Raw genomic sequence first — 26,638 nt, forward strand, 5'->3', positions numbered from 1 at the left:
TGTCAAAACCACTTTAGTTTTATTTCTTCTTCTAAAGCAAAAGTGGACACAAATACAAACAAGAACAAACTTTGTACATATATCATACGCCATGTCTGTGAGTTTGTGTGTGTGTGTGTGTGTGTGAGCAGTACAGTACACAGGAGGAGTGTTTGTCTGTATGATCAGTAGACCCACGGCTCCTCTGCTGTCCAGTTACAGGAGCTGCCTTTATGGGGTCCCGCAGGACCACCAGAGGGCCAGTGCCCTTCTGATTTAGCACCGTTCTTTATTGAGAGGTGACTGCCAGCGTTGAGAGGGGGTTGGGGGGGTTCTGGGTTCAGTGCGTCCAGTATGTAAAGGAGGGACATCATTGGCTTTTGTTCCTGCAGGACAGACAACAGGCCTTCCTGTAGTACCAGTGAGTGCACAGCTTCACCCGCAGCACCAGGGCACAGTTAGCAGTCGGTTTATCTTGACACGCATCATCAGCTGTGGGAGATTGAGAAACCCTTTTAAAAGATATTCAAAAGTGTCCTTATAATTTTGTTTACTTTTATTCCTCAAAAATATAAGAGTTGTTCCAGTGTGAAAGCATAGCCATTCATTATGTAAATTTTTCTTTCAATAAGTGCTGATATTTTAAACATTCTAGTCACCAAAGAATGCTAAAAAGTAAACATGTTGAGAATAACACAAAAATGTCACAGTTCCCACAAAACTATGAGGAAATATATATATTTTTAACATTGATAATACTTACTAACTCCCAGGACCATTTATATTGAAGTAGATTTTTAGCCGCACCATGTTGGTGTTTCATAATCTTAATTTTTTACGAAGCTTACAACCTGGAGGACCAGGACAAACATACATACAATTCCTAATTCACCTATAGGGCATGTATTTGGGCTGTGGGGGAAACCGGAGCACCCGGAGGAAGCCCATGCAAACACAAGGGAGAACATGCAAACTCCACACAGAAATGCCAACTGAAACAGTCGGTGCTCAAACCAGCTACCTTCTTGCTCTGAGGTGACAGTGCTACCCACTGCGCCACCGCGCTGCCCATAGCATAGTATGTTTCAGTATAAAATATTCTAATTACTTAGATGTTTATAACTGATATTCATTAATAGCAAAGACTTCCTCAGTTGTTTGTTATTTTAGAATCAGGTTTACCTTATCAGAGTCTAGTTTGCCACCCCCAACATTGATAATTATATGAATTATTAAAGTCTATGTGAAATCAAAATGTGCAATGTTCATTTACTACCACATATTGTTGTTCCTAATGTAAACTATTTGTGCATGCTGATCCACTGAAAAACATAGTTTATTTTGGCAATCTTTAATCAAAGCTTCACATTTGGAGTCGAGTTTCTTTTTTGTTCAGGGTGTCTGCAGGGTTTTAAAAAGTATTAAAAGTCGCTAAATTATTTATGAGAAAATTAAGGCCCTTAAAAGACATTAAAAAGTCTTAATCAAATTTTTATGAGGTCTTAAATTTAGTTCAAGCATTGTCTAAAGTGTTTGACTTCAAAAAGCATAAATATATTTGTTTTCCTCCTAATATTACTAACGGCTTGCTCGATTAGTTCGGGCCGGGATGCATCAGGCCAAGCTCCTCTGTCTGTGTGATGTCACGTAATTTGCGACAAGGTGATGTGGCGCTATCCACATGTAGCGAAACCATGAAGCGAAACAGATGGCAAAATGGGAAAATGTAAGTTTGTGTACTCCTGGTTGAGGATAGATGAGTTTAAACCATGGCTGAAGCCTGTCGCTGAAAACAACTTACTGCGTAATTTATTCTTCCAAGCTTTGTTTCTGATGCTTTATTGATTTATTCAACTACAACTGTTGAATCTTTAAAAGTATTTAAAAAGTATTGAAATTACCTTTAGGATTCCTGCATATACCCTGTTGTTGATGTCAGTTTGATGGCTTCAGCCATAACACACACAGTTTCAATTTACCAGAACTGCTAAGTAAAGCTGCTTTGACACAATCTGCATTGTTAAAACGCTATACAAATAAACATGAATTGAACTGAATCAAAAATATGCTTAACCATGCCCCTTTTACCATTAGTTTGTTATGAGGGAATGATCCAAAATCCCACTTCCTACTAAATATTCCATTTTAGTTGAAAGCACGTTAACACACTGAAAAACTCTTTGCAACTTCTAGTTTTAGTTTTTCGTGGTTGTGTGATCACTGAATCCAACGCAAAATCAACAAAAAGTCGCTAACTTTTGCTATCCAGCATAATTCCTAATTTAATCTCAAAATAATTAATTCCAAACCATATGATCAAATAATATTTATTTCAGTTATCAATGATCAAATGACAATCATTACTCTATATGGAAGTGGGGGTTGTTTTGCAGCCTGTGCAGTAAGCAGACGAGGACAAAGTGTGAGGTATTTACATGTGAAGTCAATGCAAAGATGCATTAGACAGCCAAATCCATGGTTAATCAGCTATAAATCACATTTAAATTTCCCAATATTTGTATTTTATTAATGTCTACCCCAACCCTAAACCCAACCATCACAGTAATGTAAAAACAGATCTGCAGTCTTCTCTATTAGTATAGCTGATTAACCATGTGGATGGTTGATAACAGCCTTCTGAACAGAATGCTCCTACTGGCCCATATCTATCAGCTGATAACCACTGATAACATCCATTCAATCGAGAGATAACATTTGAAGCGGGTGATAATAAGCAAACAGCAACACTCGTGATCTGTTGTAATGTTACCAACACAAATCCTGATCTTATCCTTTATTAAACATAACGAAATCTGCCTGAATCTCACAGTACACCTGGAATTTTTAAAAGCCTAGCTGATAATATTTTACTTGAAGGGTGTGTTCATAAGACAGTTATGACACATTTCTAAACATTACATGGTATATGTAATGAATATGAAGGAGATTTAAACAGGCATATGACTTAACTGTTAAGTGTGATTCGCTTAGTTAAGTCATTTCAAATGCAAAAGGTGACTACCTGTCTCTGTTTTGACTTCTTGACATTACTAAGAAAACCAAACCTGTTAGTGTCTGTCATGACAACTTAAAAAAATATTATGAAATTGCAAATATTGACACAAAATATTATTATAATGGCATATTAAATACGTTCCACTGTAGCTGAGGTCAAGGAAAAAATATATTATGCTGTTATTAAATTGTTTGACAAGAATAGTCACACTTTTAATGAGATTTTTCAAATAAAATTTACATACGTTCCACTAAGTAAAGTAAAGATCAAAATATGCATGACCATTATAATGGCTTCATGACAATCATGTTTATGAACGATTTATGAAAAGTTATGTAGTCTTGATAATGTCAAGCTGTCATGACAAAAACAAAAACAGGTTGTCAAATTGTAATGACAAAGACATCTCAAACAATGTCATCTTTCCATTTAAATTGATAAAACTGAGTGAAAGACACTTAATGACAAAATAAATCTGTCATGTCATGATTACAAAGGGGTCATGGTATATCATAAAGGTTTATCTTATGAGCAACCCCTTCAAGTAATGATGTTAATAATAAATCAATACATATTAAAGTCAAATTATTATACTCATCATAAATTCAAGTAATGTATAATAAATGCAGAAATATTCATTTTAATTAAATATTAATACATTTTTATAAATGTATACCATGTTAAAATACCAGTTTAAACCCATAGCATTGGTAGACTCATGTAACTTCTAGCTCATGGGCAGAAGCTTGCAAGTTAATAGTAGCGAAAACTTTATTTAAAGTATATGTGATGCTGAAATCATTGTTAAATGAAGAAAAAGCTGTATATTAAATCAAATATCTGAAATATCCATATTTACATTTATATTTTTAAATGTGTAAACCCCATTTTATAAGAGAAACTTAATAAGTATATAAATTAGTAATCTAAGCTAAATGTTACAAACAGGGTTCACACTCTTTCACAAACAGCAGATTTAAGGACTTTTTAAAGCATCATTAAATTTAAATCAGCACTTTTGTAATACACATCGCCAGCATATGTAGCGTCATGAAAGTCCTTACTGTACTTAACATTTCTCTTACACTTAATATTTACCTTATGTAATATTTATATTTACATTTTGTGATGAGGATGCTTTAAAGATGTCATTTAAAAAATAGACCATTTTAAACTGTTCAAAGAACTTTAATAAAATTGTTAATATTAAAAATCAAATATTAATAAAGTGTGCATTTGTTTGTCATTTTTTGTTCTTGAACAAGATTTCAAGATTTTTTAATTAAGAATTTCTCTCTTTTTTTGTTCTGTTTTTTACAGCAGCACACACTATAAGCCAATTTTATTTTTATTTAAAGGGCATCTATTTTACCCCTTTTTCAAGATTTAAAATAAGTCTCTTGTGTCTCCAGTAATTTAGCAGTATGTTTGTAAAGTTTCAGGTCAAAACACCCATCGTATATTACAGAATATTAGAATTTTTAGCTCTGAACACCCACGTGCCTGTCAGAGTGTCTCCGCCACGGCTGTGTCAGATAAACAGCACAGTGACAGACATGAAGGAAACAGATCTCACGTAACGTTTGTGAGAAATAATACCATAAGAACTTTCCCAATGATTATTAGATGTATTTGTTGTGGAGTTAATTCAAGCCTTTCGATGAGTCACACACAATGTCATTACAAAGTTCACACACACACAAACAGACACATACATACAACGCACACGTTTAACTTTGCACTGTTTTTGCACACCATACGTGAGAGGAAACAGTAATCTCCGCTGCTGTATGGATATCCGTTATGTTGATGTACAAAAAAAACCTGAATTAACATCCACAAATCAGAATTGAAGGGTCTTCTTTTATATTTGTACTGACATGCGGCTGTGGTGATAAAGTAACGCTGAAGTAAATCGCTGTAATTCATTACAAACATGCACTATTTTAAACTTGTGAAACTCACACATGATCACATTTGATGATGATTGATGATCACAGGGAGCTCAACAGATCTTTTAATCCCAGTTGCTTTGCGCACGTCCTGTCTTGTTGATAGGATTATACGTGTTACTACAGAGACATGTTAATAAGTGGCTGTCAATCAAATTGGCGGGCAGAAAAATTACACTTCTACATCACGTTACTGTGGGTCTCAAAATGGGAGGGATTAGGATCCTATTTTAACGCCAGGAAATTTGAAAAAAGAAACCTATTGTCTTTATATCACCTCAATATAACTGTGGACCCACTACACCAACACACAGTTCTGTCCGAACAGCTTACAAAAGATTATTTTCATCATAGGTGCCCTTTAATTCAAGCACATTCAAGGACCTTGTTTGTTTTAAGTAATTTCCAGGCCTTGGATCTATATGTCTGAAATTTAAGTGCTTTCAAGTACTTTCAAAAATTGTGGGAACCCTGTACAAATAGTTTTGAGCAGTAATACATTCACTCTACCAAGGGCAGAATTTTAAGAAAGCACTGTTTTGTTTTTTTGTTTTGGTTCTCTTTGTTTTTTCATGTTTTTATTATATAAGAATGTGTGGATGAGGAGAAACAATGGGAAGAAGAGAGGTAGAGCTGAACAATATAAGCAAAAGCCTGTTAACCAAATCACTATGTTTTATGTCTGAATAAGAAAAATACAAAAGACAATTGCTCATACAGGAATTGTCTGTTTGACAACAAATAAAACACTTTGGCCTGTTTGCTGAACCTGTTAAAAATTCTTGGAAACATTTTGAGTTTTTTTTTTTAACTCTATTTGATAGCACTAGTGTCTCAGCCATTACACACTCCACTTTTATAAGGCAAATTTAGAGAAGTGCTTTAAGCAGATCTGGAACATCTGCGAGTGCAGGTCTGTACCACGTTCTCCACTACTAAATCTCTGGCCAAGTCCAAAAACACAAAGCCGCCTGCCAAGCTGACGACATGCGTGATGCACTTGCCCTGCGAAGATTAAAAACAACAAAGCATTAATCTGGTCTAAATTTCACTGGAATTAGCTTGTGTTGTGCCAAGATAGATCCACATGTGCTTTTAATCGAACCAAGTGTTTTAACACACACTCGTTTCTGTGTTTCATTAGAAGGTACAGCGTAAACTGCTTACAACTGGCACGAACAAACAACAGCTATGCCAGGCTGCGTCCTGACAGCATCTTTCTAAATAAAGATAGAGGAGATTTCACTTGGGAAAAGTCTGAATCCGTATGAAAGCTTCAGTCTGTTAGTATCAGGGGTGGGTGGTATGAGTACTTTCATTTTGAGGTAATAATATACTTCACGACATAATAATTAAACTTAAAAACATCAGAAATGAAGAAGACTTCACTAGAGCTGTAGTTAAATTAGTTTTGAGAAATTATTTATCAAGTTATTTGTCAAAATCCATCATTTCTTTCTCTTAAATCAACTCTTTGAGTTTTCTAAAGCAAATTTTTTGGTCCCACTTTATATTAAGTGGCCTTAACTAATATGTACTTATACAGGAGTTAATAGTTTGTTACAATGTACTTAGTGTGTAAATACATGTATTTACTCTGTACTTATGCTTGATTAAATACATGGATGTAATTACATCTGTAGTTAACTTTTGTAATTACATTTGTAAATACACTGTTGACCATCCCTTACACCTTAAGGCTGATTTATACTTCTGCGTCAAACACCGGCGTATGCTACGGCGCTGACGCATAGCCCTTCGCCGTGGCCATCGCCGTCGCTGACGTGCACCTCTCAAAAAATGTAACTACACGTCGCAACGACGCGTAGCGTAAGCTCTGTGATTGGTCGGCTTGGTAGCGCTGACGAGTCTGGGCGGGACCGAGAGCCGCGCGAATGGCACGACGCCGCGCGAGCGATTGTTTACAAGTGTGGAGTATCGTGAAGGAGCTCCGGATGGAAAGTTTTGTTTTGTGTTTACCTCATAGTTAAAGTTGTTGCACGTCCGCCGGTTCCTGCCTCAAAATGAGCGAGTTTGAGCCACTTGTACATCCCGGAAGTGTTCAGGAAATGCAAAAAAGTAGCGAAGAAACTTGACACAGAGGAACATTTACACCTCACTGCCAACTAGCGTTTCGGAAGTGTTAATGCAGACCGACAGAGACAGCGCGCAGAAGTATAAATGCACAGCCACGCGCGTTGCCTGCGCCGTGGGTTACGCCGGTCACTTGACGCAGAAGTATAAATCAGGCTTTAACCCACAGTTAAACCTACCAATGCCACCAAACCTGTCCATAACCCAACCTCTATCCCAACTCAAAAGCACCACAAGTGTTCTCAAATACATTATAAACACAGTAAGTACATTGTATTTATTTTTTCATGCAAGTACATAGTAGTTAAGGACACTTAATAAAAAGTGGGACCAATTTTTTAAATTTATTTTTATTTTATTTTTTTCCATCCATCACAGCCTGATATTTTGCAATTTGGACCTTGTTAAATATAGTAAGGATAAGCAAAGTTGGATATTAGCTAATAATTTCAAACTCCTTTTTTGCTGATGCCGATGTATCTTTTTTTAGTGTTTTTTGAGAAGTGATCATTTACAGGCTAATTTTCAAAGTCAGTTTAAAGTTAAAGAGTCAGCTTTGAGTTTTTTTTTCCATAAATGTTATCTTCCCCCAATAAATTATAATCTCTCAGATTTTATGACCCCAATTGATGCTTTGTTTCTACATAGAACAAATATTAATTTCATTTCATTCATTTCATCTGAATTAATTTGTCATGAGGCAGATACTGAATTGAGCTCTGTATGAATGTGTATTGTGTATTTTATTGTCATTTTCCAAGTCTAAGGTTTAATGTGAATCTATGTGAATCAGTCATGTCATGACCTGGGGGAGGCTGTTCGTTGGCAGTCTGTAGCACTACACAAGTGAATGAACTTACTTAGAGATATAGCACAGTTATTCTGTACTGACATTCGTAGTTTCAAGTTGGTAATCCAAAACAATCTTAGGCTACGTCTACACTAATCTGGATGTATTTTCTTGTCTAAAAATGCTCCATGGCCACACTATTGTTTTTAATTCTTTTTCATCATCCATACTGAAATGACCGAGAATTGAATTCTGAAAATGCAGCCGTAAGACACTTGTACCTGTATCATATCTGCCTGGTGTTTATTAATTTTACGTTTCTTTGAAAAATCTGTTTCCACCGCTGAACAATACCTCCCAGTAAACATTTCCTGTCCTTTGAAAAGAGGCAATATGGAGCATGTACAAACTGACATTACTCTTTAATAAGGCTGTCAAAACAGACATCATTCAAAACATCTGCTTTACAACTTTATCCTTTATGTTAGCTGAACTGGTCACATGACTGCGTCAATTGGCTAAAATGTAAAAGCAAACCTCCTTTTTTACAGTCCACACGGCTACATGAAAATCGCGTTTTCAAATTCATCTATTAGTATGGTAATGGCCAAAACACAGGTAATAACATGCACCTAACATGCACCTCTCAAAAAATGTAACAAGAAGTTGTGTAGTTAGCCACGCCCACTTGTTTACATGTCACTTAAAACAATTGCGGTAACAATATATACCCAGGGCTATATTTGGTTTAATTGTACCTGGTGGTTCAGTGGTGCAGGGCTGAACCTCACAGCTCTGTCTGGCCTCTGGTCTCAGTGTTGTATCACAGCTGTGGCCGAGCTCTTCTCCTTGATAACACTTCACCTCTCGTACTCGCACTCCAATCCCACACGTCTTACTGCACTGCACGACAAACACACAAACACAAAGATTTAAATCAACTGTTATCAACAGCTTTATTTATTAATGTTGACTTTGAGTGAGATTTACTAATGTGAGAGTGAGGTCTGTTGTTAGAGTTCTGTTGTGTGTCTTCACATCTTTAACCTGCTAATGCTCCATTCAACACTTTCTGTGACTTGCAGACAAGGGATATCTGGAACAACATAGTAAGTCACGTGATGTGCATACCTTGCACGCAGGATTATTGATGTGTATATACACACACTAGTTAGCGATGTGCGCTAATTTGTATTTCTTTTTTTAGTTAGTGTAAGTTCAGGGCGGGGCGTGGCAGTGGCGCAGTAGGTAGTGCTGTCGCCTTACAGCAAAAAGGTCGCTGGGTCGCTGGTTCGAACCTCGGCTCAGTTGGCGTTTCTGTGTGAAGTTTGCATGTTCTCCCTGCCTTCGCGCGGGTTTCCGCCGGTTGCTCCGGTTTCCCCCACAGTCCAAAGACATGCGGTACAGGTGAATTGGGTAGGCTAAATTGTCCGTAGTGTATGAGTGTGTGTGTGTGTGTGTGTGTGTGTGTGTGTGGATGATTCCCAGAGATGGGATGCGGCTGGAAAGGCATCTGCTGCGTAAAAACTTGCTGGATAAGTTGGCGGTTCATTCCGCTGTGGACCCCGGATTAATAAAGGGACTAAGCCGACAAGAAAATGAATGAATGAAAGTTCAGAGCGCTTTTACGCTTAAGACTTTTTTCTTTTTCTTATTTAGAGGATTGGGGAGGAGATTAAGGGAATATTTTTGTTATATCTATTTATTTGATTTGCTAGCACAAACTTCAGTTTCCTCTCCTGTTAGTCTTGATTTTTTTCAACTTTATCCTTTTGTTTGTAAATGTTGTAAATACAGTGAAAGCAATAAATCTTTTGCGGTGCTAATTCATTATTTTGTTTTCTCTTGCCATCTTCATCATTAGTTTACTCTTTGGTCATTTCTATGTAACTCCTTTTCATTCTCTAGACATATTTCCATCAAAGATTGTAACGCATATAATGCCATATATCAAATGTTTATATGGGCTATGTTGTATTTTCACTTTACATATTATACTACAGTGTGACTGTACAGTACATCACTGTATTGTGTCAACATCCCAATGAACTGTTTACACATAGCACAAAGTGTATTTGTCCATGAATTTTAAAGAACATAAAACATTCAATATGAAGACCAGGAACACCATTTAAACTGTAGTAACCACTGCTAACCTGGGACCAGGATGTTGTGAACCACTTGGAGCAGGGTCTCTCAAAGCAGGCCGCGGTATCTGCAGGTCTGAGGGCTCTGTCACACATCCGCTCAGGAAACTCTTTAAACACACCAGCCTCCAGCCCTGCACACACCACCTGACGTGTCTTCACCCCACGGCCACACGTGGAGTTACACTGCTCAACACAAAATACTACGGTTATTAGCTATTACTCGTTACATACGTATTCACTCAAATTAAAATGATCAATACAAACTTCAGAAAGTTAAAAAAGGAAGATCTCTGAACTTTATTAATCAACTAGGACTTTTCTATGGCCAACAATCTTTATTATAAACAAAATCTACTACCTGACAAATAAAAAAAACATAAAAAATGCAAGCAAGTCACTAAATGTTAGCCAAAATCAAAATACCAGTTCAACCAAAGGAAACAGTACAATTTATTTGCTTAAAGATATCAGCCTAAGTTTGTTATTAAACAGGTAACAGAAGCATTTTGAAAATATCATTTATCGTACAATAATGCCGTCGATATACTGTGCATCCCAGATATTCATAAATGTTTTATTTGATATTCTATTTCTGATATTCTTATATTTATTAATTACATTTACAAAACAGCCAATTACATAACAAATACTAGTAAAGACATGACATGGAGGCAGTGCAATAAGAAAAAAAATATCAGGAATGTTTCAGTAAGTTTAGGTTAAGTAGTTCTGTTTATTTAGGTTATTTTTAAGTGTTATGTCATAGATGAAATGCTGGAAAATATTTTTAGCAGAATGGAAAACATGTTCTACCACTTGTTTCTAGTCCAAATATCTAAAAATTCTTAAATAAAGAAGCATTTTCTAGACAAGCAAATGACCCTTCGCTAAGCCCTGCCCTGCTTAGTAACTGTTGCTACGCCTGTCAAGCTTTCATGCCTGGCACGTCTATTACTATATGCATATATTTAGTCATTTTTGGCAAACAGGTGAGATATCCGAGAAAGCCAGACAAAAAAGGACTGCAGTATGCATTACAGGGGTATATTCACCACATAATAGGCAACCAAAAAATTCAATCAAAATTGAAGCTAGGTTAGTCTAGCCGCCTCATATGCTGACCATTTAACAGCTTAGTTTATGCACAGCAGGAGAGGTGACATTTCAAAATAATCTAATAATTACTAATTAAACCATGATTTCTCTTTTTTAGCCAAAAATGTAGACTAATTGTTGTGCAATGAAATATAGTGTTACTAACTGACGTGAAAATGCATGGACAGTGCTTATACATAATTCATTCATAGAAAGAGCAGCCAGAAAGAGGAAATTGATGGATTCGTACTGAATATTAACATCATTGACCCATAACAATGTACAGTAGCCATAACTGTTAGTATGTTTGTGTGCTCTTTATACAGTTTCTATTCTAATTAGCAGTTAAGTGGAAGAAGTAAATAAATAAATTGAAATGCAAATCAAAGTATAAATAGCAGAAGTGGACTAATAGATTTTCCCTACCAGCAAATATTAATCCGACACCAAATATAAAAGCAGACAATAACCTGCTATAACATCGTCACCAATTACTAAATCTTCGAAAAGACAGTCAAAAACATCGGTGAATTATAGCTCTGACATGGGCACGAGGGTTATAAATGACTAAAAAAACAGCTGTGGGTGAAGTATATTGATCGCAAGGGCTCAGATTGTGATCACATCTCGGTTTTGTTCGGTTGAAACGTAATCCAAATCTTAAAAAAAAGAAAACGACAGCTGTAAAACATAACCTGCTTTGTATTTTTGTAGGAAACACACTTTTTAGGGGAACGTAAGAGGTTTGTGAGTTATTGCCATCGATCTATCACTCAATGTGTCAGTAATATTGAAAACAAAACCAACTTAGCCCTTTTAGCGCCCCATCACAGAGCCTGATCTATGCTGGCATTTCTTCCCTTGGGTTTTAGGTTTTGAAAAGGTAAAAAATTCCACCACTCAGTCCAAACTTTAAAGATACTGGCTATCAGTTTAGCACAATCCATATGAACAATGTTTTGGCTTGTTTCCCTCACTCGAAAGCTTGACAAAGCCCCTGCGCGTAGCTACGATTGTTAAGCTACGATTGGTGGGTGTCGGTTTGAGGGTGTGGCTTAGCGAAGGGTCAACTGTATAATTTAAAACATAATTTCTTGTTTTAAGAAATTATGTCAAAATTAAGTGAACTTTTCCATAAAACAAGCTAAATAATCTGTCAGTAGGTTAAGCAAAGTAAACTTGTTTTTCGTTTTGACATAATATTATTTTGCTTACCCCATTGGCAGATTAATTTGCTTATTTTAAGGAAAAACTTCTTAAAATTTCTAACTTCTTAAAACAAGACTATATTTTTTGCTTCTCTAGAAAAAGCTTCTAGATTATGTTTTTTTAGATATTTGGACTAGAAACTAGACAAATAATCTAACTAAGAAAAGCCTTTTTTAGAGTGTTGTTCATAAATTGCAGCTTATAGTAAATGAGCATCTCACCTGTTCCCACTCCTGCTCCACCCAGTGAGCGGGGCAGTTTTTGTCGCCGCATGGATGTACTGCCAGTGGCTTCAGCTCTGGATCACATTGACCATCGGAAATCACCTTCCCATTGCTGTTCTTACACACCACGTACCGTTTCATCCTGCCCTCCCCACACGGCCCTGAGCACTTAGAGAAGGACAAAAAACACACACATGATGTCATGTTTAATGTACAAATGAAACTGACAAGCTTCTATGTGATATTTGGCAGGATGTTTTCTGAAACGCACCGGGCCCCAGTCAGAGACGGTCCACCTGCGGTCACAGGGCGGCCCCTCACACTCTCTCTGGCTGACTGGTTTGGTGGACTCATTACAAAGTCTGGCCTCCATTGAACAGCGGACATCACGACTCCTCACCCCTCGGCCACCACACCGCGCTGAACACTACAAGAAAAAAAATATTACTCACTATTAGCTTTGTAAGCTACATAACCTGTAAAACAATGTGCAATGACTGACTGTGCACTTTAAATAGGCTGGACAAAGATTCAGGAACATTTGTTATTAGTGACACCGGTGGTCATTAAGTGAACTACAGTACACACATTATAAGAGAGAGTGAATGTACTGTAATTCAGTGCACAGATATACTCAAGGCAAAGCTCCTTTTTATTCTTTGACTAGAAGTAAACTGAAGCTGGAAATTTGGGTGAAGTTACTTTTTTAAAATAATGTATTACTAACCTAAGCATATCTTAATCTAAAAAAAAAAAAAACTCAAAAATAACAACACACTATCACAAAAAGAATATAATAGTTACTTACCTTTACCTAATACTTGGAGTGAGGTATTGATAACAAACAAATTCTTAATAAATATTAACAAAACCTAAACAAAAATCACATACTTTAGTTTTTTTTTCTCTGACAAAAACATACTTTGTATAAAAAAAATAAATCTGTTTACAGACCTATAAATCTGTTTACAGTTATGTAGACAACCAAAGAAGATGTTTTGCTTTTTTATTAATTATTTTTTAAACAATAAATGCTTAAAAATTATTACATATGCTCCCTTTAAAACTCAATTTAAAATAGAATTGTATTTGCCGATAACATTAACAAAATAACACACAACCTTATTGCTCAATTTCATTTAAACTTCATGTCTCTTTTTTGTAAAAAAATAACTTTTGAGTGCACATTGTAATAATTTCAAATAAGGTTTTATGTTTAAGTACATAAAAAAGATAGGTTATATACATAGACAGATATATATGTTGTTGTTTTTTTTTAATCAAGTATCATACTCTGTGGAAACAAACGTGTAATAGCTAGTATTTAATTCACATAAACATTTTAAATGACGCCCTATGACTATGAAAGCTTCTCACACTGACCTCAGACCAGTCTGAGATCTCCCACTGTGGGCCGCAGCTCTTGCTCTTGCAGGCTTTCCTCGTCATGGGTTTCTGCAGCTCCACGGCCTGACAGAGCTCATCATACACAGAGCTGTCGAACCCTGGTGCCATCATCTTCCAGCAGCGCACCGTGCGGAACTGAAAGCCCTCTCCACATGTTCGAGAACACTCACTCCAGCGACTCGTCTCCCACCTGCCTCACAACACAACAATTCAAAGATGAAGCCACTTTTTTTCCAAAACAAATTAAAATGACACAGGAGTTGACAAAATTGTCATTGCAGAGACTAGTGTCCTGGTATAGACACAAATCTGCCTGCTTTGTCGGCCTGTTGATTGCAAGAGCGCAGTCTTCTCAGGCTTAGGTTTGTTGAAAAACGTCCATTGAGAACTTTCACATCTATGATGAAGGAAGCTGAAAGACCCCAGCTCTCAGCTGCCAATTGACATCACATTTACCCCATTTTCCTCACTGCATGATTTGGCTCCCTAGTTTTTCAGGACTGTTCAAGGAATGCCTCTAATGGAAGGCCGAAGACTTGCAAAATAGGTTCATTCTGAAAATGTAGCCCTATATACGTTTCTGGAGATGGTGAATTACGTAGCCAGAAGTACGTATGTGTGCATTTCGTGGTTAAACTGAACAATACGGGGCAGCATGACATCGTTCCTTTTCGTGCTTATCAGCTGACCACTTCCATGTAGACAGCTTTCCCGCTGTTACCAATTTTTCCAGTTAGATCCCCATGTACATCGGTGGACTTGAGACGCAGAGAGGAGCTGATGAAGAACGGGTCCAGAAAGCAAGTAAGACAAGAACAGAAGCCAAAACATAATATAAACAAGTAAATAACAGGGTAAAAATGCGGTAAAATCTGAAAATGTGGTAAGAACCAGACAAGGGCTTTTCTTTTTGTGGATTACTTTTTAAAACTGTCGAGTGGGTTTAGGGAAGTGCGTGTTTGGGTCAGTCGGTGCTTTTGAAAACACTATTAGTTGGATTTAGGGAAGGAGAAGGATGGGTCAGTCGAACGATCAGTCAGTCAGTCAGTCGACAGCAGCCTCTGGTGGATTTACGCAAGAAGAGCAGGTGCAGATGACACCCACGAGAGGAATTTGAGATTTCAAAAACCGTGCACAATGGCCTCTGGTGGATTCGCGAAAAACAAAAACTGCAAAAAAACGTAGCTCCTGGGAATATTTGGCACTCTCCAGAAATGTACATAAAGGTACATTTTCAGAATGAGCCTGGGTTGAAGAATTCCCTGACACATCAGGAGCAGCAACTACTGCCACACAATCCTTGTTTAAAACATAAAATTTTCACAAACAAACTTGACATCTTGCTTTAACAATTAAAAAAATGTTATATAAATATAAAAATCTCCCATCTGCAACCTGAGAGCAGATCCCCCCTCTGTGTACCGATGGCAAATGACTTAGCACCGCATGTCTGAGGTATTTCCCTTGTACAGTCAAACCGTTCTGCTTCTTCTTCATTTTAAATTTAACAGTTTAATTTGACTGTTTATTCCCTTTTTGATTGCATTCACCGATATTTTAATGAATGTTTTAGAACTTTTCTGAATTTAATACATCTGAAAGATTACTGTAAATTGGCGACGCAGTGGTGCAGTAGGTAGTGCTGTCGCCTCACAGCAAAAAGGTCGCTGAGTCGCTGGTTTGAGCCTCGGCTCAGATAGCGTTTCTGTGTGCAGTTTGCATGTTCTCCCTGCGTTCGCGTGGGTTTTCGCCCAGTCCTCCGGTTTCCCCCACAGTCCAAAGACATGCGGTACAGGTGAATTGGGTAGGCTAAATTGTCCGTAGAGTATGAGTGTGTGTGTGTGTGTGTGTGTGTGTGTGTGTGTGTGTGTGTGTGTGTGTGTGTGTGTATGTTTCCCAGAGATGGGTTGCAGCTGGAAGGGCATCCGCTGTGTAAAAACCGCTGTGGCGACCCCGGATTAATAAAGGGACTAAGCCGACAAGAAAATCAATGAATGAATGGACATCTATACTGATATACTGTAATCAAACAACAATAAATTTAGTTAAATTGACATCGATACCTAAAGTGTAGTGCAAATAAAAATACCTCTTTATTAACCGTACTCTGTTAAACAAACAGAAAAGGCTGGACGTGATGACGTCAGTAATATGCATGTTGTTGTATGATGTAATCTACCGACATTTAGCGACTTTTTGGGCAGAGCTTAGCGCCTTTTCGTTGAAAATAGTTGGCAACACTGAGCAGCCCAGGTATAAGAGACAAACACTTTGCTTTCCTGAACATTGGCAGATCCTAAAGTATTGCAAATGCTAAGGGCAAGGTCCCAACGACTGCACCGTTGTCTCCATGAATGTCTGGGTGATACTTTCAAGCCATTCAGGTTATGTGAAACCTCAGGATCTATTCAACACCATGAACAAGACTTTTAACTATACCTGTTTCCAGTTCTCCACCTCCATCTTAACTCATTCCCTCCTTAAACATATTTTATAAACGGCGGAACTCTGCTCAAATTAGACTCTAGAAGACTCTTGTAGACTTCTTAAAGATGAAAACCAACACGTTCTCAAAGAATTATACTAAAAACAAGGCTTCTGGTTTAGGTTCTGAAATGTCCTAACCAAGCAACCTGGCATGTCCACTGGCACCCGGATCAATGTGTCCACCACTCACAGCACCTCTGATAATTAATCACTGGGTCATTAGACCCCAGGTCCTTTAACAAACTGTTCAATTAAATCAACAAGAGGGAACTTGTTGAAAATCTTGCTGCCAAACCAGAAGTCTTGGATGTGCTGGATGTCCACACATGTAATGCTTGTTTGAATATGTTGCATCCTCCTTTTGCTGCTGCCCCAGCCAGTATAGCAAAAGTAGCTCCAACCTAAAGCACAATGGCAAGACCACAGCCTTTCACTCATGGCACATTGGCAGGATTGGTAAATCTTTATATTTTCAGCATTGAGACTCTCTATCAAAGTATGACATCATTGATAACACTGGAATGGGTACCTCGACCCTTTGCATTGCTTGAGAAAGCACAGCTTTATGTAATGGCTCAAGAGGTAATGGATGTGAGGCCTGGGAAGCCTTCAGTTCGGAACTTGAAAGATTATCTAGGTTCATCCTTGAATGTTTTCTGCTCCATCCATGTTGTCTCTAATGCTACTATAGGCAGCCCATCAGTGTGTAATTGAACTTGCTTTGCCACCAACTCCCCCAAATCCACTGTCCTCGCTGACAACTGCTGTACCTGTAAAATCCCCAGCAACATATCTTGCATTTTCTACATTTGACATTGTAGAATTTCCCTATGATCCTTCACATGCTTACATTTGTGGATATGTTTTCTTCTTTTTGGCTCTGGCCTCACATCCTCCCTTTCTCCCTCTTGACTGAAGGGATCATCTGGAGGTGAATTACTGTTGTGTTGCATCACTTTGCAAAATACTATTGTGAACAAAGTACAACTATACTGTAGCTTCAGTGGCGTTCACAAGAGGCTTTCAGAGATCGTTCTTGATTTCAAAAATGTAACACTACACATACAAACACACACAAATTATATGAACATATAATATAGTTTTATGAACATATAATATATTTTAAATATATAGATAGAAGGTCACTGGTTTGAGTCCTGGCTGGCCCAGAAGGCATTTCTTCTGTGTAGTTTACATGTTTTCCCTAATGTTCATGTGAGTTTCCTCAGTGGTCCAAAACGTGCAGTATAGGTGATATGTGTGTGTGTGTATCTAAGAGTGTATGGGTGTTTGCCCATTGCAGCTGAAAGGGCATCTGCTGCATTAAACATATGCCAGAGTAATTGGCGGTTAATTCTGCTGAGGTGACCTCTGATGAGTCAGGGAATAAGCTAAAGAATAGTGAGTCAAAACTAAATTTTCCACACTTCTAAATGGTGTAAAAATGGAACACTTTCGCTTTCTAAACGGTAACGTTCTCTCAGTTGAGAGAACTGGTTCTGCTACTTACAGCTCTTCCAGAAGGCAAAAAAAGAGAAATGGACAGTGGTATTGCACATGTACTGTATATATCGATATCATATACAATCCCCTAACAACTTGCCTTCTAATGAGGGTTACCTATGTGGTGGCGTGTTGACTTAAATGAAATAAATCTTAAACACTAGTATAAATTATGAGCATCAGACCTGGGCAGGCACTCTTTCCCTGTGCAGAACTCATGTGTTGGCTCCGGCCTGGTCAAAGCATCACAGTAACTCTCGTCCACTTCTGTCCCATCATACTTTACACACAACGCATATGATGTGCTTATACCTGCAGACACAAGAGCACAATGTCAATGTCATGTTTGTTCTGTGATTGAATGTATTGCTTTATGTGTGTGTTTGTAAATGCACCTGTTGTACATGTTGAGCTGCAAGGTGCATAAGCAGAAACCTTCCATCTATACATGTCCGACATGCTGACGTCATGATCCAGCGATTCTACCTCAAACTCATTACTGCAACAGAAGGAGAAACCAGACAGAGAGAAGGCAAGAGACATATGATGAGCATTGCTTGATCAAATGAGTTTTCACACTTTTATCAGACAACTAAAATATTACAATTCAAAATGACCATTACCGCCATGTGTGGTGCTGCCACACTACTAAGAGATTAAGGACATGTTTTTTGATGTGTAACAGCAGTTTGTGATAGTGCCACCAGGGGGCACAAAGAGACGGGATGTGAACAGACAGAAATATACGGTAGCTGTAAATACCATGCTACTTCTAAATGAAGATAAAATAGCAAAACAAAGCATTACAATTCCTTCATCATTAATCATTAAACACGTTAACAAGCTATGTCAATGCCAAGATTTGTCCCATTTTGGTGTCTGCCTCAAATTAAATCTGCAAAAGATTTTATATACACCCCTGACCCGGCAGGGGAGGATATTCTATAAAAACAGAAAACATACTAGTAAAAATGTCTACTTTTTACTATTTTCAAATAAGGTGGAAAGCTCAATCTTCGTACATAATTTGAAACAATATACTTATATTGAGCTGTACTTAGTAAAATGTATTAAATATTGTAATCATACTAAATTGTATTGCATTATATTACATTTGTTACAGTTATAAAACAGCTATATGCACCTTGTTGTTATAAATTCAATTTTGTAAAACACATTATAGAAAAAAATACATTTAAAAAAAAATACATTGTATATTAAAAAATAATAAATATTTATAAAAATGTGAGGCTAAAGTGATTTCTGGATGAGCACATAGTGAAAAAAATTGTTAGTCCAAAAAAAAAAAGAAGAAGAATTTAATAGAAATCACTTTTCCCCATGCACTTAATATGTACTATCACTACTTACCTAACAAAGTACTGTTTATATAAAGATAACATGCATTAAGATTAGAAAATATATACAGTGCTCAGCATATATAAATACACCCCTTACAAATCTATCTTTTAAATTGATATTTTTAATATGAAACTATACAATATTATATGTGTGCATAAACATTAGTCAGTACTGAAGACAAATCTTGAGCTTATCTAACAAAATATCTTACGATAATGGTCCAAAAACTAGTACACTCAAATTTGTATGTTACATAAAAATAATACATTTTAAAAAAGAGGAAAAATCAAGAGAAGTACAAAAATAAATAAATTGTAGGTTGTCATTTTTTTAAATATTTCTCATGAATTTAAATGCATTTTATTTTTATTTTGTAAATACGTTTGGTGACTAAAATATTATTTTAATAAATATATCTGTTTAATAAATCTGTTTGCAACTATTATGAGTATATATATATATATATAGTCAAGTGATATCAAATTCATTTTTTCAAATTGTTCAATAAGTAAATGAATTCAATTAAATTAAATCCTATATCTTTCTTCTCTCCATTCTTCTCTCTCAATTCTGTTTTTAACCTGAACTCTTCTAAATGCCAGAAAGTCCAGAAATATAACTATAAAAAAAACTACAGGGCTAAAAAGAGTGCACGTATAACTCATCGGAACTTGAATGCACCTTCATTGCTTTCACACTTTGTATGTTTGCTTAAGTCTGAACCAGAATGTGATTCATTGAGCTACATCACCATCAATACAGTTCCTACAGCAGAAAAGCGTAAATCCCCCGAGTTCCTGCGTATCCAACAAGTCAAGAAAAGCTTCATTTATATTTCATAATTTCATGTTAACTTCCCCCCTGAGGATTGAACGGCTGAAGGCTGGGAACGGAAAAGCTTTCTGCTTTATTCTACCCTAACAAGCACATCTGCAGAAAGGTCGCAATGATGTTTTGAAAGATTGGTACACATTTCCATTCATAACAACTCAAGCCAGACCGTGGCTATAAATATGTCAGAGCATTCGTCTAAAGGCTCTGTCCCGCTCATGTGGCCTGCGTCTGACCTCTCGCTGTGGGGGGCCTGCACTGGCTCCATCTGGTGGAGCTGGAGGATGTTGGACTGGTGGTTGGTGGAGTCGTTGGTCCTGGGCTCTCCATCAGGACTGTGCAGGTCCAGACTGCCCGGGTAGATCTCCAGGGTCAAGCTGTTGTCCAGTGGTGCACTGGAGTTGAGCTTGAGTATAGAACAGCCGGAGAGTGCAGATGAGTCTTTACAGGGCTGTCTGGAGGACCATGATGCCCCGTCATAGAGGAGACTCTTCAGGAGAGGGATGGAGGTGTTTGAGTCACTGGAACTGGACGAATCACCATCAATCAGGTTGGAATCGGGGCCTGCACAATAGCAAAGCATGTTTAAATGGCACATCAGTCAAGTTAGTCAATGGTGTATTGGACAAGGTAAGCGTTTCTTTATCTATATATTGAATGTTTCAATGTTTTGGTGAGTACATTAAACAAAACTATTATTCAATAATCATTATTCAATAATTTTATACATGCTTAACATGGCAATACATTTTTCACAGTATTTCTATTTTTTTTCTTCTGGAGAAAGTCTTATTTATTTATTTCAGCTAGAATGAAAGCAGTTTTGTTTTTTTTTGTAAATCATTTTAAGGTCAATATTTTTAGCCCCCTCAAGCAATATGTTTTTTCGATTGTCTACAGAACAAACCACCATTATATAATGACTTGCCTAATTACCCTAACTTGCCCAATTAACATAGGCCTATTAATTAAGCCTATTAATTGCGCTTTGGGATGAATGTTAATATCTTGAGAATTATATTTTATAATATTATATACTGTCATCATGGCAAGGATAGAAGATACCATTTATTACAAATTGGTTATTAAAAATACTATGTTTAGAAATGTGTACTGTTTAGAAGAATATACAGATACACTCACTAGCCACTTTATTAGGTACACCTTTCCAACTGCTCCTTAACGCAAATTTCTTATCAGCCAATCACATGGCAGCAACTCAATGCATTTAGGCATGTAAACAGAGAAAAGACGATCTGCTGCAGTTCAAACTGAGCATCAGATTGGGGAAGAAAGGGGATTTAAGTGACTTCGAATGTGGCATGGTTGTTGGTGCCAGGCGGGCTTGTCTGAGTATTAAACTGCTGATCTACTGGGATTTTCATGCACAACTATCTATAGGGTTTATAGAAAAAAAAGAGCCGAAAAGAAAAGGGAAAATATCCAGTGAGGAGGAGTTCTATGGCTGCAAATGCCTTGTTGATGCCAGAGATCAAAGGAGAATGGCCAGACTGGCTCGAGCTGATAGAAAGGCAACAATAACTCAAAAAACATGTGAATCATGTCAGACTGGTTTCTTGAATATGACAATGAGTTCACTGTACTCAATTGGCCTCCACAGTTACCAGACCTAAATCCAATAAAGCACCTTTTGGATGAGATTCGAATCATGGATGTGCAGCTGACAAATCTGCAGCAACTGCGTGATGCTATCATGTCAGAATGGACCAAAATCTCTGAGGACTATTTCCAGTACCTTGCTGAATCTATGCCATAAAGGATATATATATATATATATATATATATATATATATATATATATATATATATATATATATATATATATATATATATATATATATATATATATATATATATATATATATATATATATATATATATATATATAATACATCCAAGTAATCCATTTTACATTTAGTCATTTGACAGATGCTTTTGACCAAACTGACTTACAAATGAGAAGGCACTAAGCGATTCAACATGAAGAGGCAATAAACATAAGAACTCATACAAAGGAACTGCTACTGCTCAGAGAAATAAGGGCTAGAGTAAAGATGAAAAAAGCACAATTTGTCCAGAAAGAACCAAATGTACTTTTTAAGTTTGACACAAATCAATCAAAACTAAACTTTACAGCCAAATACCCTATTTTAAAGCAACAAATAAATGTTTCACCCTGAAATTTACTTACCAAAATTCTCTTGTGCCTCAAGATGGTGTATTTCATCATCCAATTCATTCTGAAGGACCTCACTGGCCGGTCTAAACAGCACCAGAGCAGGCAGTTCACTGAAGTTCACAGAGGCCTGAAGCCCCCACAGCAGCTCCTCGTGCACATCTACATTATCCTGAGGAACCAGTGAACTGCTCTGATTGCTTTTCTTTTCATGCTGCTTCCGGGCCCCAATTTCGTTATGCTCTGTTGAGGACGTGTTGCCCTTGGGCTCGGCCACTGAGGAGTCTCTAGACGTCTTTGACATCAGGTTGCTGATCTGAGGTTGTTCGGGCGTAGAGGTCATTGGAAAAGCCGGAGCTCGAGGAACTGTGTATTCATATGTGATGTGAGGCATCTTTCCATTGAGGTTGTAATACTGAATGTATAGAGGAAAAAAGATTTTACTAAAGATATAGAGTACTTGATGAAGATGAAAACTGTATTGATCGTGTCCTTTTTTAAAGAATTGTACACAGTTCAGATGCAGATTTCTTTAGAGGCATGGAGGCTTGTTTTTTGGTGTCAAGAAAAATGGTAAAAAGATCTTTGTCAATCAGTTTTTACTGCATCCCAATTCACATACTATCCATCCTAAATAATATTTGAAAATTCAAATTGTATGTCCCAATCGTAGTATGTTGAAAAGAGCATTCCAAAGGTTCCCGGATGGTTTACTATTTCCAGTAAAAAATACTCTTAATACTCTAACCGCTGATATTGCCCACAAAACATACCGCATTAGACATGAATTTGATTAGAACTACAAACACGGGGGAAAAGTTAAAATAAAGGGAGACCAACCATCAAGTAAAGAGGGTTCGGTAAAGATGTTTGTTTGACTGTTTATTAATATTTAGCCCACCATCACGTTTTCTGTTATATTTAATTTGCAACAACAATGTGAACATACATCAAGATATGATTGGACATTGAATGAATAATTATTCAGAGACCTGAGGAGATTTCTCTGCATGAAAGACTTGTGAATGGCAGATTATCCTGCTTCTGCTTCTTCAGTAAGGTAGGAAATTGAATATGAAAGAAATGTGCATGATTAACAGACTCATAACCAAGCAATATACCGATCTGTTAACAAGGTAGTAGTATGTCCCAAAGCTTGCATACTCTTCTGCTACACACTCAAAAGTATATACTTTTCCTTTACAAAAAAGTACATACTTTTATGGCAAAGTATGAGTTTGCGAATTGGAAAGCAGCATTAATGTTTGTTCTGGTATAAAAATGTCAGAATTGAAAAATTCAGAGGTGAAAAGTCAGAATTTTAAGATATCAACTTAATATGTAAGAATTCTGATATTTTTCTTGTGTTTTTCCCCCTTTATTTATTTATTTTTTTATCTTACAATTCTGAGTTTACATTGACAATTACTTTTTTCTTTTTTCAGAATTTTGAGAAATGGAGTATGAAGTACAGTATGAAGAAGCATAAACAAGCAAAAAAGAATTTTTTTTTTTTTTAGATTTTTACTCAGAAACTGGAAAAGTAGTGAGAGGTCTGTGATGCAAACTCAGAATTAGAACAAATTAACACATGTAATAACACAAACTCAGAATTGAAAAACAATCAGCATGAGATTTCTTTTTTAAAATGTGGTGGGTTTATATCTGGCAAATGTTTTCAGTGTTTCAAGAAAAAAAATAGGATTATGAGATTTTATTATCTCATTCAATCATTTATTCACTTTTGCCAAAATGCAGGCTTCAATGCAGTGCACTATAGCAGTAGTTCTCAAAGTTAAGGGACAATGACAGGGTGTTGCTTAGTGATTTCCAAAAGTCAAAAAAATTTTATTAAACTATTAGAATTACCATACTTGAACCATAACCCACAGAAGAGTAGTTTTAATAGTAAAAAACAACATCATCAACATCATGCAAATGAAAAGCCATCAGCCTTTCAAATACTTTTTTTTTATAGGATTGGTGTGTTTACATTAGATTAACCACACAGCAATAGTGTCAGCTACAGCAGATTGATTTTATATCACCAGGTTAAACTTTTTGACACCTTTATGGCAATCAAATACATTAAAGATGAATACAGGCCAAAACTGAACATTGAGAACAATTTCTGATTGGCAGTCTCTAAAATTAAACCAAGAATAGACTTGTGCTGAAAACATCGTGTCCACCGGTCTCTTTAGTTGAGGTTAATATTAAATTAAACAAATTAATAAATGACTGTAAAATGATATGGTTGTTAGACTGTTTCACTTTTTTGTGTTGTCAATATGCTTGTGTTTATATAGGCCTATTATTGTGTGTGCAACATTTGTATATTTACAGTATAACTACCTCCAAGGAATTTGGAGGTCGCGAGTCAATGGCATTGTTATTTTAGACGTCGCGGACTGAAAAGTTTGGGAACCCCTGCACTAGAGAAGGTACTAATGTCAAAAATAAACTTGTTTCAACATGTTGTTTCAATTCAGTTCAATAACTATGTTTGTTACAAGGTTACTTACCATTATTCAATTATATCAATAGTGCCATCATTCAGCTCAAGTTAAATAAAGATTGAGTTCAGTAAAGTATAAAGTTTTTTTATCACCTGATACAGTTTAGATTTTTGATGTAGCCACCTTTGGTTTGCTATGATGGGGTCTCCAATGAAGATTAGGTAACACATCTAATTCCCACCAGATTTTGAGACACTTTTGGACCATTATATTAGCTTCATATGACTTCAATGTTTCATGATTAGTCATGGATATTTATTTTATTTTGCCTGTATGTTTGTTTTTGTTTTGTTTTTTACTTTCAAAGTGCTGCTTGCTGTTGACTTGCATTTTATGAATCATTTAAATGATGACAATTTTAAAAATTCTGTAACGATCTACAAAAGTAAAAATAAATCTTATATCTAGATGTACTGCATCATTAATTTGACTGAACTGAAATTATCACACTACTGTCTTCTGCAGGGCTGCTTAGATGAATAAACATCCTTTCCAATTTGACAGGATTTACATTGTCTAGATCAGAGATGCCCAAAGTAGGGCCCGGGAGCTAAAGTTGGCCCATTGTAACCTCTGATTTGGCCCACCAGCCTATCTTAGAAGAGAGTAAAAAGGATTGAGGTTAATGAGATTGTCATTTCTAATTTGACGTAAACTTTTTTGTTTGTTTGTTTTATTGCTGAGCTACAAAAAAGCAAACTGAAATTAAATGTTTTAATTAAATGTTGTAAATGAATCAGATTTTTAATACTTTTTTAATAGTATGTTGATTTTGTTGATTTATGTTGATTTCTAGTTATTTGTAAATATTATTAAATAGATTAGGAAATTACCTATGGCGACTATATTTACCTTTGGCCCATTAGACTAAATCAAGTTGGGTTTTTAGCCCTTCATAAGAAAAAGTTTGCGCACCCCTGGTCTAGATTGTTCTCAATACTATACTAAATTTGCACATCTGATTTTTAGTTACCTATTCATTTGTGTGAATTGTCATTGAAAAAAAACTTGTATAGTATAAAGCACTATATAAAAAAGGTGACTTGATTATCTTTAATATTTTATGCTGCTAGCTGACATATTGTCACATATGAGATCAAATAAAAATATGGTTGTGATCATTTTACATACCTATATACCTACCATGACATTCAGGGCCTGCTGGGTGGGACCCTGAGCCATGATGTACTCAAAGCCATCAGAGAAGAGGTTTGCAGGCCTCCTGTATTTAAAGACCGTCCCGGCAACATGAAAGTTTTGTGGATTGTCAATCACACTGTTGCCATTGAAGAAGAAGTGGCCAGCTTCATCAGAAAGAGCTAGACAACAGAGAAAGACATGTAACTTGCTCTTTATTTTTCTTTACATTATTTTGACTAATCTATCAAATGAAACTCTTACCCAAGATATTTTCAGTTTTACGCCTCTCTATGATTTGGATGTCAGTAGCACCAACTGGTATATTGGTTATAAACACATAACCTAAAGACAAAGATATTTGTAAAAATGGTACTTGTGTTTAATGAGACTTTTTCAAAAGGTCATTACTGATTATATAAGAATATGTTTCGAAAAATGTTGATGTCTAAATACTTAAGTATTGGTTCCTACTAAATGCTAACAAAAAAATTAAGGTCAATATGTGACCCTTGACCACTAAACCAGTCATAAGTAAAAAAAAATTTGAAAGCTTTTCATCAATGCATACCTTGTTAGGTTTTTAACAAAATTCGGGTAATACACAACTATTTGAAAATCCGGAATCTGAGAGTTCAACAAATCTAAATATTTATAAAATTGGCTTTAAAGTTGTCAAAATTAAG

The 26,638-nt window shown here is 36.3% G+C and overlaps 1 protein-coding gene across 6 annotated transcripts in view; it reads right to left on the reverse strand.

The window, feature by feature from the left end:
• Position 1: 1 nt before the first annotated feature.
• si:ch211-267e7.3 overlaps positions 2–26,638 on the reverse strand; it is a 49,354-nt gene continuing 22,717 nt past the window's right edge. For 5 of the 6 annotated variants that reach the window (XM_073924847.1, XM_021467122.2, XM_017351586.3 and 2 more), the window contains 12 exons: positions 26,217–26,297; positions 25,959–26,134; positions 22,312–22,711; positions 20,336–20,663; positions 18,302–18,405; positions 18,092–18,218; positions 13,893–14,106; positions 12,781–12,936; positions 12,507–12,677; positions 9,988–10,164; positions 8,590–8,734; positions 2–471 (listed from right to left, as the gene is read on the reverse strand). In XM_073924847.1, the coding sequence (XP_073780948.1) occupies positions 350–471; positions 8,590–8,734; positions 9,988–10,164; positions 12,507–12,677; positions 12,781–12,936; positions 13,893–14,106; positions 18,092–18,218; positions 18,302–18,405; positions 20,336–20,663; positions 22,312–22,711; positions 25,959–26,134; positions 26,217–26,297 (2,201 nt within the window). In that variant the 3' untranslated portion in view covers positions 2–349. Of the gene's footprint in view, positions 472–8,589; positions 8,735–9,987; positions 10,165–12,506; positions 12,678–12,780; positions 12,937–13,892; positions 14,107–18,091; positions 18,219–18,301; positions 18,406–20,335; positions 20,664–22,311; positions 22,712–25,946; positions 26,135–26,216; positions 26,298–26,638 lie in introns of those variants that run through there. The other variant, XM_073924865.1, reaches the window with a different exon arrangement.

Source organism: Danio rerio, chromosome 2, assembly GCF_049306965.1.
Source record: "Danio rerio strain Tuebingen ecotype United States chromosome 2, GRCz12tu, whole genome shotgun sequence".
NCBI classification, from domain to species: Eukaryota; Metazoa; Chordata; class Actinopteri; order Cypriniformes; family Danionidae; genus Danio; species Danio rerio.